The sequence below is a fragment of the Podarcis bocagei genome (assembly GCF_964188305.1).
Source record: "Podarcis bocagei genome assembly, chromosome: 5".
Taxonomy (NCBI): domain Eukaryota; kingdom Metazoa; phylum Chordata; class Lepidosauria; order Squamata; family Lacertidae; genus Podarcis; species Podarcis bocagei.
In genome coordinates, this window is record NC_138129.1 from 2,623,244 (window position 1) to 2,641,574 (window position 18,331).

At 46.6% G+C, this 18,331-nt stretch overlaps 1 protein-coding gene across 2 annotated transcripts in view; it reads right to left on the reverse strand.

Annotated features, from left to right (window-relative positions):
• TGM2 (transglutaminase 2) overlaps positions 1–16,919 on the reverse strand; it is a 57,554-nt gene extending 40,635 nt beyond the window's left edge. Inside the window, exons 1-2 of one of the 2 annotated variants that reach the window (XM_081196195.1) lie at positions 16,738–16,919; positions 4,993–5,172 (exon numbers count right to left, since the gene is read on the reverse strand). In XM_081196195.1, the coding sequence (XP_081052321.1) occupies positions 4,993–5,172; positions 16,738–16,747 (190 nt within the window). In that variant the 5' untranslated portion in view covers positions 16,748–16,919. Of the gene's footprint in view, positions 1–3,135; positions 3,290–4,992; positions 5,173–16,737 lie in introns of those variants that run through there. The other variant, XM_081196196.1, reaches the window with a different exon arrangement.
• Between the last annotated feature and the right edge of the window lie 1,412 nt (positions 16,920–18,331).

The window sequence follows — 18,331 nt, forward strand, 5'->3', positions numbered from 1 at the left end:
AGTCTTCAAACAAAAACATCTTGGAGGTCCCAGGCCACAGGGAGGTTAGGCTGGCCTCAACCACAGCCAGGGCTTTTTCGGCCATGGCCCTGATCTGGTGAAACGCTCTGTCACAAGAGACTATGGCCCTGCGGGAGTTGACATCTTTCCGCAGGGCCTGCAAGACAGAGCTGTTCCGCCTGGCAATCCTCATAGAACTCTAGCCCAATGGTTGCCATGAATTTGATTTTGAATTTGATTTTAAAATGAATTGATTTTAGAATGCTGTGTTGCTTTACTGTTGTTAGCCGCTCTGAGCCCGGCTTCGGCTGAGGAGGGTGGGATTTAAATATTTATTTATTTATTTATTTATTTTAAATATTTTTATAAATTTTCACCAAAAGAAAAATAGATAAACATTTTCACTTTACAAATTTTCTCATTTTTTGGACTTCCATCAGCCATTCTGACAATCATCCGAATTAAACTTTTTAGTTACACATTTCCTACATTTCCTATTGCCTTTTAACAAACCCATCAACACCTGTTTTTCTTTCTTACAATATTTCTTAAGTTTTTACAGAGCTTCTTTAAATGCCGCAAACGTTATTTCATTATCACTTAACCCTCCGCAATACTCGACTAGTTTTCCCCAGTCCTCGATAAATTTTTGATCTCGTTGGTATCTGATCTTCCCTGTCATTTTATCAAGTTCTGCATAGTCCATCAGCTTCATTATAAATTTTATTTATTATGGTCCCTTGACCGGATCCTGCAGGGATCGTCTGATGTTCTTAACCTCTTAAGCAAAACCAAGCAGTGACCTCTTGGCGCTGTGTGCGAATTAAGCCCTGGAGCTGGGGCTGAAGAAGCTGAGGCCCGAGCTCTGCTCTGGGTGCTTTGCTTTCTTTGTTTTATCTGGAAAAGGGAAGGACAAAGTGGGAGTCCTCCTTCCTTGCAAGCCACACAGAGAACTGTGGGAAAGGCCAAGCCAGGAGAAAGCTTCCTCCTTTTGTTTCCTGCCCTTGTCCTCTTCAACTCACCACTGGCTGCCTGAGGCTGCGAGATAAAATGGGGTCGGAGACCTCGGGGAGCCTCCATCCCCTCCCCTCCTTCTCCCATCCCAGTCTCAAAAGGGCATGTGGAGGCTTTGCCCTGGGAGAACGAATGGAGCCAGAGGCATTTATTAGGAGCATTTATAGAATCATTGTAGTGTTTGGAGGGACACCCAAGAGCCGTCTAAACAGGTGGGAGCTTAATTTGCAAGCAGGTAATCCATTGGGGGAGAAGGGACGCGGGTGGCGCTGTGGGTTAAACCACAGAGTCTAGGACTTGCCGATCAGAAGGTCAGCAGTTCGAATCCCCGCGACAGGGTGATCTAGCAGTTCGAAAGCACGCCAAAGTGCAAGTAGATAAATAGGTACCACTCCAGCGGGAAGGTAAACGGTGTTTCTGTGCGCTGCTCTGGTTCGCCAGAAGCGGCTTAGTCATGCTGGCCGCATGACCCGGGAGCTGTACGCCGGCTAGTAAAGCAAAATGAGTGCCGCAACCCCAGAGTCGGCCACGACTGGACCTAATGGTCAGGGGTCCCTTTACCTTTATCTTAATCCATTGGGGGGTGGTAAGTATACTGGTTGCCATTTGATGCTCATGATTTCATGGGGATGCTGCAAATAAACTTGTGTTTATGAGGAGCATCAGTTGCGCATTCACCATCTGTCTCGAAGGACCCCTGTATCAATTAATCCCTGCAAGGAATCATCTAAACTGTTAATCCCCGAAGCAAATTCTCTTTTGCTGCAGAGTTGCTGCAAGGGTGAGGACGACACGCCCAATGATTTTCTATCATTGCAGGGTATTTCATGAACCCCCATGGGTCTGTCAGGATCTGGTATGGTTTGATGCAAGAGGAGGAAGAGGTGGAGGAGAGGCCCTCCCCTCTCTCCTAACACTAAAACTGAAGGACATACAATGAAGCTGAACACTGGAAGATTCGGGAGAGATTAAAAAAAAAGTCATTATTCACACAGCACAGTTAAACTCTGGAACTCCCTGCCACAGGAGGCAGGCATGGCCATCAGTTTAGATGGCCTTAAAAGAGAACTGGCCAAATCCCTGAAGGAGAGGCCTATTGATGGCTACTATGCTGGAAACCTCAGGCTGGGAGGGTGTTGTTTTGTGCTCAAATCCTGCTTGCAAGTTTCCCACCAACCATCTGGTCAGCCACTGTGTAAAAAGGATGCTGGACAAGACGTGTTATTGCTCTCATCCAGCAGGATCTTTCTATGTTCTTAACTCCCAGGGCAAGACATCTTTGTCAAATCACCATCTCCCCGTCTGAAAGCATTATGTTCAGAGAGGAATGCTGGGGGCTGGATTTCACATGCTAATTATTTGGCAGGACTCTTCTGCTTTGACAAACTCCAGGAAACAGTAACAGAGCCCTCACACGGGAAAAGAACAGGAACAGCTGGAAGGTATGAATAAAGAGAAATACTGGCTCTTAGAATCACAGAACTGGGGAGCTGGAAGGGTTCCTCAGGGTCATCTAGCCCAAACCACCTGTAATGCAGGAATCTCAGCCAATGAATCCCTGATGGATGGACACCCAACCTCTGCTTAAAAACCTCCAAGGGAGTCCGTTCCACTGTCCAATGGCTCATACCACTAGAAAGTTCTTCCTAATATGTGGTCAGATAATTGGTTCCAGGTATGGTTTTCCCAGTAGTGATGTATGGAAGTGAGAGCTGGGCCATAAAGAAGGCCGATTGCCAAAGAACTGATGCTTTTGAATTCTGGTGCTGGAGGAGACTCTTGAGAGTCCCATGGACTGCAAGAAGATCCAACCTCTCCATTCGGAAGCAAATCAGCCCTGAGTGCTCACTGGAAGGACAGATCCTGAAGCTGAGGCTCCAAGACTTTGGCCACCTCATGAGAAGAGAAGACTCCCTGGAAAAGACCCTGATGTTGGGAAAGATGGAGGGCACAAGGAGAAGGGGACGACAGAGGACGAGATGGTGGGACAGTGTTCTTGAAGCTGCCAGCATGAGTTTGACCAAACTGCAGGAGGCAGTGGAAGACAGGAGGGCCTGGCGTGGTCTGGTCCAGGGGGTCACGAAGAGTCGGACATGACTAAACGACTCAACAACAACGAACCTGGATAATTGATTCAGGTTCTCTCCTCCAGAGCCGGAGAAAACGGCAGCCCATCAAAGGTCTGAAGATGGCTCTTGTGTCACCTCTCAGTCTCCTCTTTTCCAGGCTAAACATACTCAGCTCCTTCAAATCCCAGCTTCCCAACCAGTGCAAGTCCAGTCCATAAAGGTGCCTCTTCCTCCAGCTGCTCCCCGCACAGCTTCCCCCATTCTCGCTGCACAAACCGGATCATTTCTTTCCATTTCTGCTTCCTCCACAAAAGTCCCCCCTTGTTTGCTTTTGCAACACCTCTGAGGTCACCGGCCAAAACGAAATGGGTTTCCAGGGCCCGGCTGCTGCTGCTGCAAAATTCCAGGAGGATGACTCCCTTTTTTCCACCAGCGTTTCCTGAGCCCAACAACAAAGCGAGAGAGAGGACCCTGGCCAGGGACAGAGCCCGAGGTCACCCGTCCTCTGCCATGTTTTCCTTTCCTGGCTGCATTGTCCACAGAAGAACAATAAGGGAAAATTGGCAAAAATAATCAGGAAGAAAGGAAAAAAGGAGGAACCAAGTTGTTGGCTGGTTTTTGATTAAAGTAAGAAAAACGGTTGGCAGGATTGGAATGGAGCAAAAGTGGCCTTGCACAATTACTTAGTAATCATAATAGTAATTTTATTATTTGTACCCCGCCCATCTGACTGGGTTGCCACTCTGAGCAGAGGCAGCTGCTAACTCAACTGCCTCGGACAGCAGGGAAGTCTCCTTCACTGGAGGCTTTTAAACTGAGGTTTTTAAAGGGCTAAAAACCCTTAAGCCATGTCCAAAGTCCGTTTTGGGGGCCTAATCTGGCCTACTGGTAGGTTTAACCTGGTAGGTTCAATCCTAAAAAAAAAAACCTCAACAATTTCAATCCTAAAGAAAGCTGAACAACTTTGGTTGGCCCTCTGGCCGGCCCTCACGGCCCTTCACTTCATCAAATCTGGCCCTCTTTGAAAAAAGTTTGGACACCACTGCAAGCTTTATTATTATGAGTTTGAGGCTGTTATTTCAGTTTACACTGAGCCCTTCCACCCATTTGGCCGCAGCATTCAAAGCTACTTCACCCGAGTGACATTTCGCCAGAGTCACATTAAAAAGCAGCCTTGAGACTGGGGAAAACATTCAGACCCAGTTCCCAGGCATGAGCCAGCAATGCAGCGCTTCCTTGCACCAGAGAGGGCTGAGGACCAGGATGCGTGTGGTCAAGATCCAGACCTGTGGTGCCCGCATGTCGAGAACGGATTCTCACATTCCTGTAAAATGTCCAGCTCAGTTTAGTGGGCTGAACCTTAAGAGCAGCGCTACCTTAATCCATATTTATTTATTGCATTTATACCCCATCATTTCCCCCACGGGGCTCAAAGCGGAAAACACGGCTCCCCACCCTCGTTTAATCCCAACAGCCCTGGGAGGTAGTTCAAGCTGAGAGAGAGGGGATTTGAACCCTGGTCTCCCAGCTCCCAGACCAACTCTTTAACTACAATACCACCACTGGGTCTCTAAAGTCCAACCAGATTTATTTGCTTTATTAATTTATTGCCTGGGAGGTAGGCTAGGCTGGGAGGCAGCGACTGGGCCCAGGTCAGCCCGGAAGAGCTTCATGGCCCAGGGGAGGGATTTAAACCCTGGCCTCTCCCAGGTCCCAGTCCAGCACCCTAACCACTATGCAACACTACCTGTCTACTTGCTTGCCATTGATTTTGAGCAACCTGGTGCCCTCTAGGCGCTGCAGGACTCGAACTCGCACCAGCCCAGCCTCCCTGGGAGTTGTGGTCCAGCCAAGTCCAGAAGTCAGCATGATGGAGGACGATGCGTTAGGAGCATCAAGGAGGACTCACCTGTCTCAACGTGGAACGTGAGCTGGTCCACGCCTTCCTGGTACTCCCTCCCAGAAAAGTGCAGGGTGATGGTGAACGGCTGCCCCCTGCGCACGATCAGACGCTCGTTGCCGTTTTCGGAGGTCCGGTGCTCCCGATTGTTGCGCTCGCATTCCAGGTCCCATGTTTCTAGCTGGAGATCTGCGAGGGCAAAGGAGAAGGAAAGTGCTTCTTCAGGCAGCGCAGTGTGAAGCTGTGGAACTCCCTGCCACAGCAGGCCGGAGTGGCCGCCGACTTCAATGGCTTTGGAAGAGGATCGGACAAATTCAGGGAAGAGGAGAGGGCTATAAGCCACAATGGTGCTGGTTTTGACCTTTAAAGACTACGCAGCCTAGGACCCACAACATTTTGGAGGTCCCAGGTCGCAAGGTGGTTAGATTGGTCTCAACTAGGGCCAGGGCCTTATTAGTACTGGCCCCGATCTGGTGGAACGCTCTGTCACAAGAGACTAGGGCCCTGCGGGACTTGGCATCTTTCCTCAGAGCCTGCAAGACGGAGCTGTTCCGCCTGGCCTTTGGTTTGGACTCAGTCTGACCCCTATGTTTCCCTCCTGTTACAGTTTTGATCTATGGGGTACTTTTAAATGAGACTGCATTTTAAATTGCATTTTAACCTGTATTTTAAATTGGTCCCCCCCCCATTGTGTTTTTACTGTGATTTTATTGGGGTTAGCCGCCCTGAGCCCGGCTCTGGCCAGGGAGGGTGGGGTATAAATAAATATTATAATAATAATAATAATAATAATAATAATAATAATAATAATAATAATAACTGATGGCTCTGCCCAGTCTCCACTGTCAGATGCTTCTGAATCTCAGGAGGGGTCGTGAGTTGCTCTGGTGCTCGGATCCTGCTTCCAGGTTTCCCAGAAGACGCATCTGGTTAGTCACTGTGAGAAAAGGAGGCTGGATGAGACGGGCCATTGGCCTCATCCTGCAACCTCTTCTTAACAGTTCCGGTGAATACAGAAGCGGGCTCTAAATTATAGGGGTGTACATTAGAATTTTCTTGGGAGAAAAGCAATGACAAACCCAGACAGCATCTTAAAAAGCAGAGACACCACCTTGCCGACAAAGATCCATGTAGTTCAAGCTCTGGTTTTCCCAGTAGTGATGTATGGAAGTGAGAGCTGGACCATCAAGAAGGCTGATCGCCAAAGAATGGATGCTTTTGAATTATGGTGCTGGAGGAGACTCTTGAGAGTCCCATGGACTGCAAGAAGATCAAACCTCTCCATTCTGAAGGAAATCAGCCCTGAGTGCTCACTGGAAGGACAGATCCTGAAGCTGAGGCTCCAATACTTTGGCCACCTCATGAGAAGAGAAGACTCCCTGGAAAAGACTCTGATGTTGGGAAAGATGGAGGGCACAAGGAGAAGGGGACGACAGAGGACGAGATGGTGGGACAGTGTTCTCGAAGAGACCAGCATGAGTTTGACCAAACTGCGGGAGGCAGTGGAAGACAGGAGTGCCTGGCGGGCTCTGGTCCCGGGGGTCACGAAGAGACGGACACGGCTAAACAACAACACATCAGAATCAAACCAGCTTAGGGAACAGGGCTGGGCTGCTGAGGTAGGTGGTGGAATCAGCATCTCTGGAACTCCTCGAGGCAAGATTGAACTATCATAGAATCAAAGAATCGTAGAGTTGGAAGGGACCCTGAGGGTCATCCAGCCCACCCCCTGAAATGCAGGAAGCTGATCCAACAGGCTCTTCCCATGTTGTTATCAAAATACAGGTCAGGGAGAGGTGTGGGTGAGGTTTCAACCCAACCACTTGACCATGTCTGTATCTCTCCCACCTTTCCTTTTTTAAACCAAAAGCAGCCTTTGGAGGAACTTTCAGTGGAGAAACTGCAGGGAGGGGTGCGTGTGTTTGTGTGGCCTAATCCTTAGGTACTTTCCACGCAGCGGTGGAAATAACTTATATTTCTGGCCAGGGATGTTCCTCTGATGTTCAAGCCTGTGAGCAGCAACAGTGGGAGGATGGGGGCCTCTTTGGAAAGAGCCCTCCCCCCTCTTGCTGGCAGCTGGTTCCGAGTGTTAATCACCCCCTTGCTATTGTTGCTTCCTTTCCAACATGAAACAGACCCCCATCCCCTCTTCACCTTCCTTCGGGGAAATGAACAAAGCGAAGTTTAACGGCTCTCGCTTGCTGGATTGTATTTTTCCAGGAGTTTCAACCTCCTAGACGCACAGTTGTCTGGCAGCTGGGGGTGTTTTGCAGTGTTGTATTCCCAATTCTGCAACATCATCATCAGTATTGAAATAACAAGAGCTGAAGTAAAAAAATTAAAAAGAGCATCTTTGGATGAGACCAAAGGTCCACATAGACTAATGTGTTGTTTCACACACTGGCCAGTCAGATGTCCCGGAGCACAGTCTGGCCTTGGGGAAGACGTGACGTTTTCATCCCCCCCAAAAGTTTTTGATTTGAGTTCCTACTGAAATGAGGCTGCATTTTAATGTTGTGTTTTAATCTTGTTTTTAAGTTGTATTTCAATCAATTGTTAGCTGCCCTGAGCCCGGTCTTGGCTGGGGAGGGAGGGGTAGAAATAAAATTTAATAATAATAATAATAATAATAATAATAATAATAATAATAATAATGCCATTCTTGCATTTGTTCCCCAGGATGTGGCTTCCAACTTTGGCCTCATCCAGACCTCCTTGTGTGCCCTGTTTCTAGGTACAGGTCTGGGGGTTTAAAGCTTTGTTTCTGAGTGGATTTTTTCTTTGGTCCCAGCAGTTTCCCCGGGGAAAACCCACATTTTACTGCTGAACTGGAGCAAACTGCAATCGAGTTTCCTGCAGATTGCTGTTTGCTCCAATTCAGTGGTAAATCGCAACCAAAACAATCCCCCTGTTTGGACATGGAGCTTTAAAGCACTGGCCTGTGTTTGGAAAGCAGGTTGCAAAAGGGAGTTTGGATGAGCCCTTAGTCTGCCCAGAAAGCCACCTTGACTGACAGCTCTTGACAGATCCTTCCCTCGCGCCCACCCTCCTCCATGAATTGCCCACAACTTCATTTCAAGCCAGAAGCTTTCACCAAACCTTGGGGCAGTGAATGTTATTATTTATTTAGTTATTTCATAAAAATTATACACTGCTTGACTGTATTTCTAAAAAGCCATCAAAGTGCTTTACGGAAAGGTAAAACAATAAAATAAAATAAATGTAACCATAGTTTTAAACATAAAAAGCTAAAATACTAAAAGAGGTCAAAATTCACATCAACTTTCTAAGCAGGCTTGTCTAAACAAGAATGTTCTTAAAGGTAAAGGTAAAGGGACCCCTGACCATTAGGTCCAGTCGTGGACGACTCTGGGTTTGCGGCGCTCATCTCGCTTTATTGGCCGAGGGAGCCGGCGTACAGCTTCCGGGTCATGTGGCCAGCATGACTAAGCCGCTTCTGGAGAACCAGAGCAGTGCACGGAAACACCGTTTCCCTTCCTGCTGGAGTGGTACCTATTGATCTACTTGCACTTTGACGTGCTTTCGAACTGCTAGGTTGGCAGGAGCAGGGACCGAGCAACGGGAGCTCACCCTGTCGCGGGGATTCAAACTGCCAACCTTCTGATTGGCAGGTCCTAGGCTCTGTGGTTTAACCCACAGCGCCACCCGTGTCCCTAAGAATGTTCTTAGCAAGCGCCAAAAGGAATACACTGAAGGCGCCTGCTTGATATCAAGAGGCAAGGAGTTCCAAAGTCTTGGTGCTGCTGCACTGAAAGATCAAATTCTTATAAATGTGGAACCACCAACTGAAGTGGTCTCATGGATGCATGTGGGGGATCTCATAGGTAATCCAAGTTGTTAAGGGCTTTATAGACTAATAGTAACACCTTGAACTTGGCCCAGCAGCAATTTTTCAGCTCTTCTTTTGATACTGCTCTTGTCCAGAATTGATTCCAGCTTCCCAGGTCAGATGCCTAGGTGAACAAAAATGCAAATATGCAGAACTACTGTGAATAGATAAGCCAGCAGATCTAAAAGAGCTGCAGCCTGAACAAGTAAGAAGCTATTTGCCTGGTACCTAAATAGGATTTGTCTGATAAGGTTTGGTTTCCATTCATCAGTTCTGTGAACAAATGTGAGGCCCAGTTTCTGCCCTTCTTGCCATCTCAAATGCCAGGAGGCCAGAACAGATTAAGTGCCTCTTCCTAATTGCCACCTATGTCACATCAGGCTAGGAACACAAATGGAAAATGGGCATTGGCAGCAGACCGCCTCTCCTGGTATGTCCCACAAAGGACCCTAAGGTCCATGAATAATAATAGCTTAAAGGTCCCGGGCCCTAAGGAAGTCAGATTATCCTCCACCAGGGCCAGGGCCTTCTCAGTGGTGGCTCCGACCTGGTGGAAGGCTCTGTCCCACGAGACCAGGGCCCTGCAGGACTTGATCTCCTTCTGCAGGGTCTGTAAGACAGAGCTATTCCGCCTGGCCTTCAATTTGAATTAGCCTGATCCTCTATTCCCTTTTCCCTTCCCTTTTTTATGAAGAAACCCTTCTGAGACCCCACATTTAAACTCTTCCCTGGTCTCCTTGCTGGCCCTAGTAGGACCAACTTGGACAGTTAGCCCTAGTGATCATTTGATGTTTACTGACTGGGTTCCCCCCCCCCAAAAAAATGACTTTTTTGAATTTTATTGACATTGATACTGCATTTATGTTGTATTTTATGCTCTTTTTATGTTGCATTTTAATCAATGTTTTATATTTGCTATTAGCTGCCCTGAGCCCGGTTTTTAAACTGGGAAGGGCGGAGTACAAATAAAAATTTATTTGTTTATTTATTTATTTAGATGCTCCTAGAACAGAGGGACCCCCCGTCCCCAAACTCTTTCAGGCTTTAGAGGCAACACCGGTACTTAGGGTAGCTAAAACTCCTATCTCCTACAATATCTAAGTGGGTTGAGAAAATCTAGCCCCTAGTCCCTAACATCAAGCTAACTTGCTACAAAAGAATACATATATACCAGCCTAGCAGGTTTATGGAGCGACGGGTATTTTTGGTTAACGTTTTGGAACAGTTCAATTATACTGTCCAATTTTAGGCTGCTTTCAGCCAGCTGTAACAGGATTTCTTAAAGCTCTTTATGTTTGGTTTATTTTGTTTATCAATAGACGATTTTAAAAAAAAAACACTTAAAAAAAGCAACGCTAGTACTGTGAATGCATTGCATTGAGTCAAAGGTGTGTTGCAAGAAAAAGTGTTTTCCTATCCATGTCCTGAAATCGCCTGCCAGTCTAAATGCATGCTAATTAAATGCTTTGTAGCTGAGGACAGTCTTTTCCTTTTGGTCAAAACAGGAGTTGCCCAGGTTGTGGGATCGTGGCGAAACCATGGGAAAGCATACAAGGGAATGTCCTCAAAACTTTCTGAATTTTACAATCGCTTGCCAAGTACCTCTAATGCAGCTCTTCTATAATGAACTCATTTTTCCACCTTACAGGCATAATCCTTGCAGGACTTTCCACTGGAATGAATGAGAAATCAGCAAAAGCTCATCCGTGTTCAGTGTGAAAGCCCCGTCTCTGCTGCTTAACCTGTGATGGCACCATCGCACTTTCCATCTGGCGATGGTGGGAATGGAAGAAGGAACCAGCCCTGGCTGGAAGGCAGAAGTATTTCCCCAAATTACTTGTTTTGGGAACAGTGTCTACCTCTCCATTTCCACCTTTCCTCTTCCCTTGACCTTGAAGAAAACTGTCACAGGACACAATGCTCTCCATTAGTCAGGGCAGAACAGACCATTCTGGAAAGGAGAGGCAAAGTCATCGCTTGTCACCACCAGCAAGGCTAACAAGGAAGAGGTGCCAAGATTGGATGGATTCAAGTCACACTCGGCGGGTTGCAAAAAATGAAAACACAATATGAAAAACAGTTTGAAACAACTTCAAATTATAGCAGTAAGGTGGGTCCTTTCGGAGAGGGTACCCTAATCCTCAACTCAATGGGGAAGAAAGCAAGCCAACTGTTTATGGGCCACAACACAAGGTGAAGATACACACAAGTGACCCCCCCCCCCCTTCTTGTCTGTCTCTTGAGCAACTTGTCATCCAAAACATTATTATTTATTACTTCTTCAATTTATTAGTTGCTCGCTACTTCAAAAGTCTCTAAGTGACCTACAAAGCTTAAAGGTAAAGGTAAATGGACCCCTGAACATTAGGTCCTGTCATGACCGACTCTGGGGTTGTGGCACTCATCTCGCTTTACTGGCCAGGGGAGCCAGTGTACAGCTTCCGGGTCATGTGGCCAGCATGACTAAGCCGCTTCTGGCGAACCAGAGCAGCGCATGGAAACACCGTTTACCTTCCCGCCGGAGCGGTACCTCTTTATCTACTTGCACTTTGATGTGCTTTCAAACTGCTAGGTTGGCAGGAACTGGGACCGAGCAATGGGAGCTCACCCCATCGCGGGGATTCAAACCGCCGACCTTCTGATCGGCAAGCCCTAGGCTCTGTGGTTTAACCCACAGCGCCACCCGCGTCCCTACAAAGCTTAGATATGGTCTAAAAAATATATTGAAGTACGTCAAGGTCTCTTATATGAAAAATGAAGCAAATTTGCTGCTCTATGCGGTAGTGGAGGAAGGGAGATGTGGTGGTACACATTGAATTCCCCCGGAGGGCTGATGGGCATCATGGGGGGCTGCAGGTAAGCTGCAGGGTGATGGAGCCACTGTTTGTCCCTCAAAAAAGTTCAACAACTTCGGCTGGTCTCCTAAAAATGGCTCTGCCCCGGGCACCGCTATGTGTGTGTATGTGCTACGCCGGGTATGTGTGTGTATGTGCTACGCCGGGTATGTGTGTGTATGTGCTACGCCGCTGGCTCTACAGGGGAGAATCCGAACCAAAGGATTAAAATGACAAGAAGGAGATTCAGACTAAACATTGGAAAGAACCTTCTGATTGTAAGAGCCATTTAGCAGGAGGACAGACTTAGCTTGGAAGGGGGCAGAGGTTTTCGAACAGAGCGATTCTTTAGCTGTGATTCTGGTGTTGCCCAGGGTTGGACATGGATGACCTTGGGGTACCATCCATCTCTATAGCTCTATGACCCGTCCTGAAAGACCTACATTGGCTCCCAGGACATTTCTGAGCACAATTCAAAGTGTTGGTGCTGACCTTTAAAGCCCTAAACGGCCTCGGTCCTGTATACCTGAAGGAGCGTCTCCACCCCCATCGTTCTGCCCAGACGCTGAGGTCCAGCGCCAAGGGCCTTCTGGCAGTTCCCTCCCTGCGAGAAGTGCGGTTACAGGGAACCAGACAGAGGGCCTTCTCAGTAGTGGCACCCGCCCTGTGGAACACCCTCCTTTCAGATGTCAATGAGAACAACAACTACCAGACTTTTAGAAGACATCTGAAGGCAGCCCTCTTTAGGGAAGCTTTTAATGTTTAATAGGTTATTGTATTTTAGTGTTCTGTTGGAAGCCACCCAGAGTGGCTGGGGAGGCCCAGCCAGATGTGTGGGGTATAAATAAAAAATTATTACCTTCCTACCCTTTGTGGCTTCCAGAAACTGGTACTCAGTAACATCACGGCCTCCAGCCGTGAAGACAGATCATAGCCATTGTGGCTTATAGATTCAATAGCCCTCTCCCCCTCCATGAATTTGTCTCACCCTCTTTTAAAGGTACCCAGTTGGTGGCCATTCCTGCCTCGTGCAGAAAGGGGGTTCCAAAATAGCTATGGAAGTACAGGGCAGCACATTGGCGGAAACTGGTTGGCCACTGGGAGAATAGGATGCTGGTCTAGACGAGCCATTGACTTCATCCAGCAGGGCTCATGTTATGTTTATTTTGATTATTATTATGTTTATTACTATTAAAGCTGCTGTTGAGAATTGTCCTCCTGGTTGTGGGCCTCTTTACTGCCTAGTTCCTGCCTTGCGAGTCAGCCACGCTCTCTTGAACTTCTAACACAGGCTCTCACGTGAGCATCCAGCAAAATGAGGCAACTGGTGGTATGTTTTTCACTATTTCCTCTGTGCTGACAGCTCAGAAAGGCGCCAACCTGGATCCGCCAGCAGCAGAGAAGTTGACATCGGCCGTTGTCCTTGTGCAATTGGGCAGCCCACGCTCAGTCAGCGCTCTTTGGGGTCTAGTGAATGTGCAGCGGCTGGCAGTTGTAAATCTACACACAGCTATTACACGCAGGGAAAGAGGAAAGGAAGGGGTCGTGGAAACAGCTCTTCTGAGAGCACGGATGCTTCTGAAACAATCCTCATTTAGGGAAGGGCTCAGCTCACGGGCTTTGCATGCAAAAGGTCCCTGGGTCAGGGACAGCGTCTCCAAATAGGGCTGTGAGAAACTCCTGCCGGAAACCCCTTACCAGTCGGGGTAGATAATATTGAGCTTTGATTTTTTCATTTCCCGCCCTTCACCCGAAAGTCCCAGGGTGGGTTACAGCATTAAAAACAATTTAAAACAACTTGCAGCTATAAAACGGCCTCGGCCCAGTAGACCTGAAGGAGCATCTCCACCCCCATCGTCCAGCCTGGACACTGAGGTCCATCTCCGAGGGCCTTCTGGCAGTTCCCTCACTGGGAGAAGTGAGGTTACAAGGAAGCAGGTAGAGGGCCTTCTCGGTGGTGGCGCCCACCCTGTGGTACTCCCTCCCATCAGATGTCAAGGAGATAAACAACTATCTGACTTTTAGAAGACATCTGAAGGCAGCCCTGTTTAGGGAAGCTTTTAATGTTTGATGTTTTATTCTGTTTTGATATTCTATTGGAAGCTGCCCAGAGTGGCTGGGGAGACTCGGCTAGATGGGCGAGGTATAAATAATAAATTTTTATTTTTATTTTTATTTTTATTTTTTATTATTATTATTATTATTATTATTATTATTATTATTATTATTATTATTATTATTAAAATGAGGTGGGTCCTAAAACCACACACTTCAGGTGTAAAAAGTAAGAAGACGCGTCATCAGCAACCTTCAGGATGCACAGTGAAGGTGCCAGGGACACCTCCATGGAGAGGGAGCTCTGCAGCTTGGGGGCCACCAAAGAGAAGGCCCTCTCCCCCTGGGCCTCTGAAAGTGGAGGGACTACTAAGAGGGCCCCTCTCTGCCCATCGCAGCATTCAAGAGGGTCTGTGGGAAGGTCCTTTGGGTATTTGGGGCCTGAGTAATTCAGGGCTTTAAGCACCAACATGAGCACCTTGAATTGCGCCCGGAAACGAAAGGGCAACCGGCACAGCTCTTTTAAAACCGGGGTTGTGTGAGATCTAAATAGAACCAATGTGGAGTGAATTGCAATAACCCAGCTCTGAAGTCACCAGAGTGTGCTGTACAGTACCCAGGTGGACCAGAGGTCTGACTCAGAATAAGGAATCTTTCTGTGGTCTCTAGGTTTCTATCTGAATCCCCCCATGCCCAGATTTTGGAGCTCTTTCCAAAGTGGAACAAAATGCCTTAATGATCTGCTACTGCTGCTATTATTATTATTATTATTATTATTATTATTATTATTATTATTGCACCCCTTTCCCAAACTGGCAGCTTACATAAATTAAAATGACACATGTCAATTTAAAAAAGCTAAAAACATACCAAAGATAGTCATTAGAAATTTAACCCTAATAGAATTAAAATAATTATCTATCTATCTATCTGTCTGGGCAGGTTCATAGGAGGGAATATGGTCTTTCAGATAGCCTGACCTAAGCCATTTTAGGTCTTTTCCCAACTTCTGAATTTGTACAGGACACAAATTGCACCTGTGCCACAACCCTAGGGCTCTCTTTCCGTTTCTCTCTCCCTGCCCATCCAGGCACACTGAGGGCACACAGCAAGAAAGCAAACAGTGTTGTGCCACATGCACGACACCCACGTCAATATTCCTGAGGAAAGAGGTTGCACCAGCTTGCAAGGACCAGTGGACTCCTTGGTAAAGCATCACTGGAAAAGAAGAGGTCTAAAAGCATACAGACAATCACCCCATAGGATCGCCGGAAGGTACCCAAGGGTCATCTAGTCCAACCCCCTTGCAATGCTGGAATTCTGGAATTTCAGCAGAAGAATCCCTGACGGGTGTCCCTCCAACCTCTGCTTATAAACCTCTGGTGAAAGAGAGTTTGCACCCTTTCCCAGGTCGATGGCTTCTTCTTTGTCCTTGTAATAAAGTAGAAGGATGGGAGGAAGCCTCCCAAGGGAGAAAACAGAACAGTCCAGCTCAAGAATTGTCACTTTTCACGAGGACTTAAGCCAAGGGATGGTGCTGGTGTCTGACCACACCGGTGAATTTCACAGCTGAGCTGAGATTTGAACCCAGGGCTTCAGAAATAGCCTTCGTGCCCATTCCAGTGGGAGAGGAGAGGTGGTCTTGCTAATCTTCCCCGCAAGGGTTTAGACCAGCTCAGTAAGTTTGCAAAGCAGCTGGGGTCTTGCAAGAGTGTGGTGGAGTCTCCTTCTTTGGAGGTCTTTAAGCAGAGGCTTGACAACCATATGTCAGGAGTGCTCTGATGGTGTTTCCTGCTTGGCAGGGGGTTGGACTCGATGGCCCTTGTGGTCTCTTCCAACTCTAGGATTCTATGATTCTATGATTCTATGATTCTAAGAGGCTGCGTCGTATAAGCTGGCAGCTCAGGTTTTGCAAGGGCCGTTTTCATTTGCCTGAAGAAGAGCCGAGCTAAGCGCTAGGAAAGTGTATTTTTGCAAAGGTGATCCGGAATGTGCATGAAAGTGGTCTGTGCAAAAACCAAAGCCAAGAGCCCCTGTTCTTAAGCTGTGGATCTCATGCACTCATCCTCTCCTGCGAGACCCAGCAAGGTTTTCCCTATTAATAACAAGGACATGGAGGAATCGAGAATTAAACTTCAGAGAAGAGTGATGAGGAAGATGAAAGGAAGCCAAGACCTGCAGAAGGAATTCTCTACAATTTTCCGCGCTAAAGCAATTATTTGCGTAGAGCTGCAGGAAGTCCGTTCTGAATCTGAAGATGAGTTTCCGAAAGCGAAAACCATGGGCAGAAAGCAAGAAAGTGGATTTGTCTCCTTGGCCAATGCGGGGAATAGCTGCAGAAAATATTCAGCTTAAAGACAGGGATTTAATTACAGTGGGGTTTGTGCAGAAAAATATTCCATTGGGCTGTAACTGTTATGAATTCTGGATGTGCAAGAAACACTCTGAAATAAATATATATATTTCATTTTCTAACAACTGCCTGCAAACCCTATTCAAACATTCCAACTTTTTCTTCCAAAGTTTCCCTTTTTGGGTATTTTTTTCCTTACTTAAAAGCAAAAATTATTAAAAATCATTTCAGTATTATACGGATAAATTAATTGCTGCCTGTCCCCAAACTCACATACGCCACACACAACTGCTTTAGCTTGTGTTTACCCCAACTTTTCCCAATTGAGAATTTCTTCTTTTTTAAAAAGAAAAAATAACAAGCAGAACATCTTTCAACAACTGAGTGGACACTTTAGGTGCAAGGAGTAAAAGTAGTGCAGTTTGTTTTGACAAGGTTGCCATTAATAGAGTCGGTGAGTCGACTTGGAACATGCTCGTTCTGGAGTTAGTATGCGCGCACACACACAAATATTGTCCATATCCTTTTGCAATGATCGTATTACAATTAGGCAAAAGCATTTGCAGAAAGACAGTGAGAAGAAGACAAGATCTCTGCCCTGAGCCAGAGAGAAGAGTCCTCCCTATTCCTTTCTGGGTTTCCTTCCCCTTTTCTCTTTTTACCTTCTGCCATGCTGCCCGTCAGAGGAGTCCCGCAGTGCCCTTCCTTGGTCTCGCCTCCTGTCTCTGCCTCCTCCTGCTTCTGCAAAAGGAGCTCCTAGCTTAGCTCCCCTGCCTGGCGTCTGTCCACTTATATAGTCATCCAGAGAGTGAACACACACACCCCCAGGCTGGGTGTATGTCTGGCCGTGGCCAAACAAAAGTTGTGGCAGAGGAAGGAGGAGGGGGAGAATTGCAAACGCATTTCCAGGGGAAATTAAGACTGCACTTGTTGAACTTGAGCATGAATGAGCGGGCTTTTCGGTGACCAAGTCAACTGTGGCACAGCTGGAGGAAGAGTCCTCTCTAGCCGGCTGATCAGCCACATGTTCTCCCTGGGGGACAAGATGCCACCATTGCTGCCCCCACCTGAAAACTGGGGCTCTTTTGTGGCATTCACAGGGAGGGGTAGGTCTCTTTAAATGCTTTTTATTAGCTTTTCATTTCAAATACGCAAACACAAACAAAATACACGAATCTTTCATATCTTTTTAAATCTATTTTTTCTTTACGCTCCGTAGAGCAATTGACTTCCCTCCTTCCCTTCTGCAGGTTTTCTTATTCCAATCTCTAATCCGCAGTTCCTTAGTAATATCTAGACCATGTCATAAGATTTATTTCAGTCCTGCTAACATCTTCAAATTTCTACAGTTCTCACTTATATAGTCCATGAATTTACTCCATTCTTTTTGATACTTTGTTTCCTCCCGATTACGGATCCTGTGGGTCAGTTTTGCTAATTCCGCATATTTGAGCATTTTCGTCTGCCACTCCTTCAAAGTTGGTAATTCCATTTTGGGCTATCAGGATTCTGGCAGCAGTTGTAGCATACATGAATAATCTTTGGTTCACCTTCTTAATATCCTCCCCTAGCAAACCTAGCAAAAAAGCTTCAGGCTTTTTTGGGAAAGTATATTTAAGCATCTTTTTAAATTCATTATAGATCAGTTCCCCACAAAAATTCATTTTATCACATGTCCACCACATGGGGTAAAAATCACCGTCCTTTTCTTTGCATTTCCAACAGATTTTACAACCCATCCTATACATTTTTGCTAGTTTGACAGGTGTTAAATACCAGCAATATATCGTTTTTATTACATTCTCTTTTAGAGTAGTGCGTGCAGTAGGAGGCGTAGGTCTCAATCCTCTTGAGCGAGGAAGAGGCAACATGACTGAAGCTTATGAAATTATATCTGAAATTGAGAAAGCAGAGAAAAAATAATTTTCCTTCTCTCCTAACTCTAGAACTCATAGACATCCGTGAAGCTGAATCTTGCAAGTTTCAGAACAAAGAAATGGAAGTTGTTCTTCGCACAGGGCAGAATGAAACTGTGGAACTCACTGCTGCAAGAGGCAGAGATGGCCAACCTGGGTGGCTTTAAAAGAGGAGAAGGCAAACTCATGGAGGGGAAAGGGCTATTGGCAGTCAGGCTCGCAAGCAGGACATGTGGAAAGGATCCAGGGGATCTTAATAAACCACAAGATGAACATGAGTCAAGATTGTGATGGTGGTGGTGATTATTATAATAGCAATAATTTATTATTTATTCCCTGC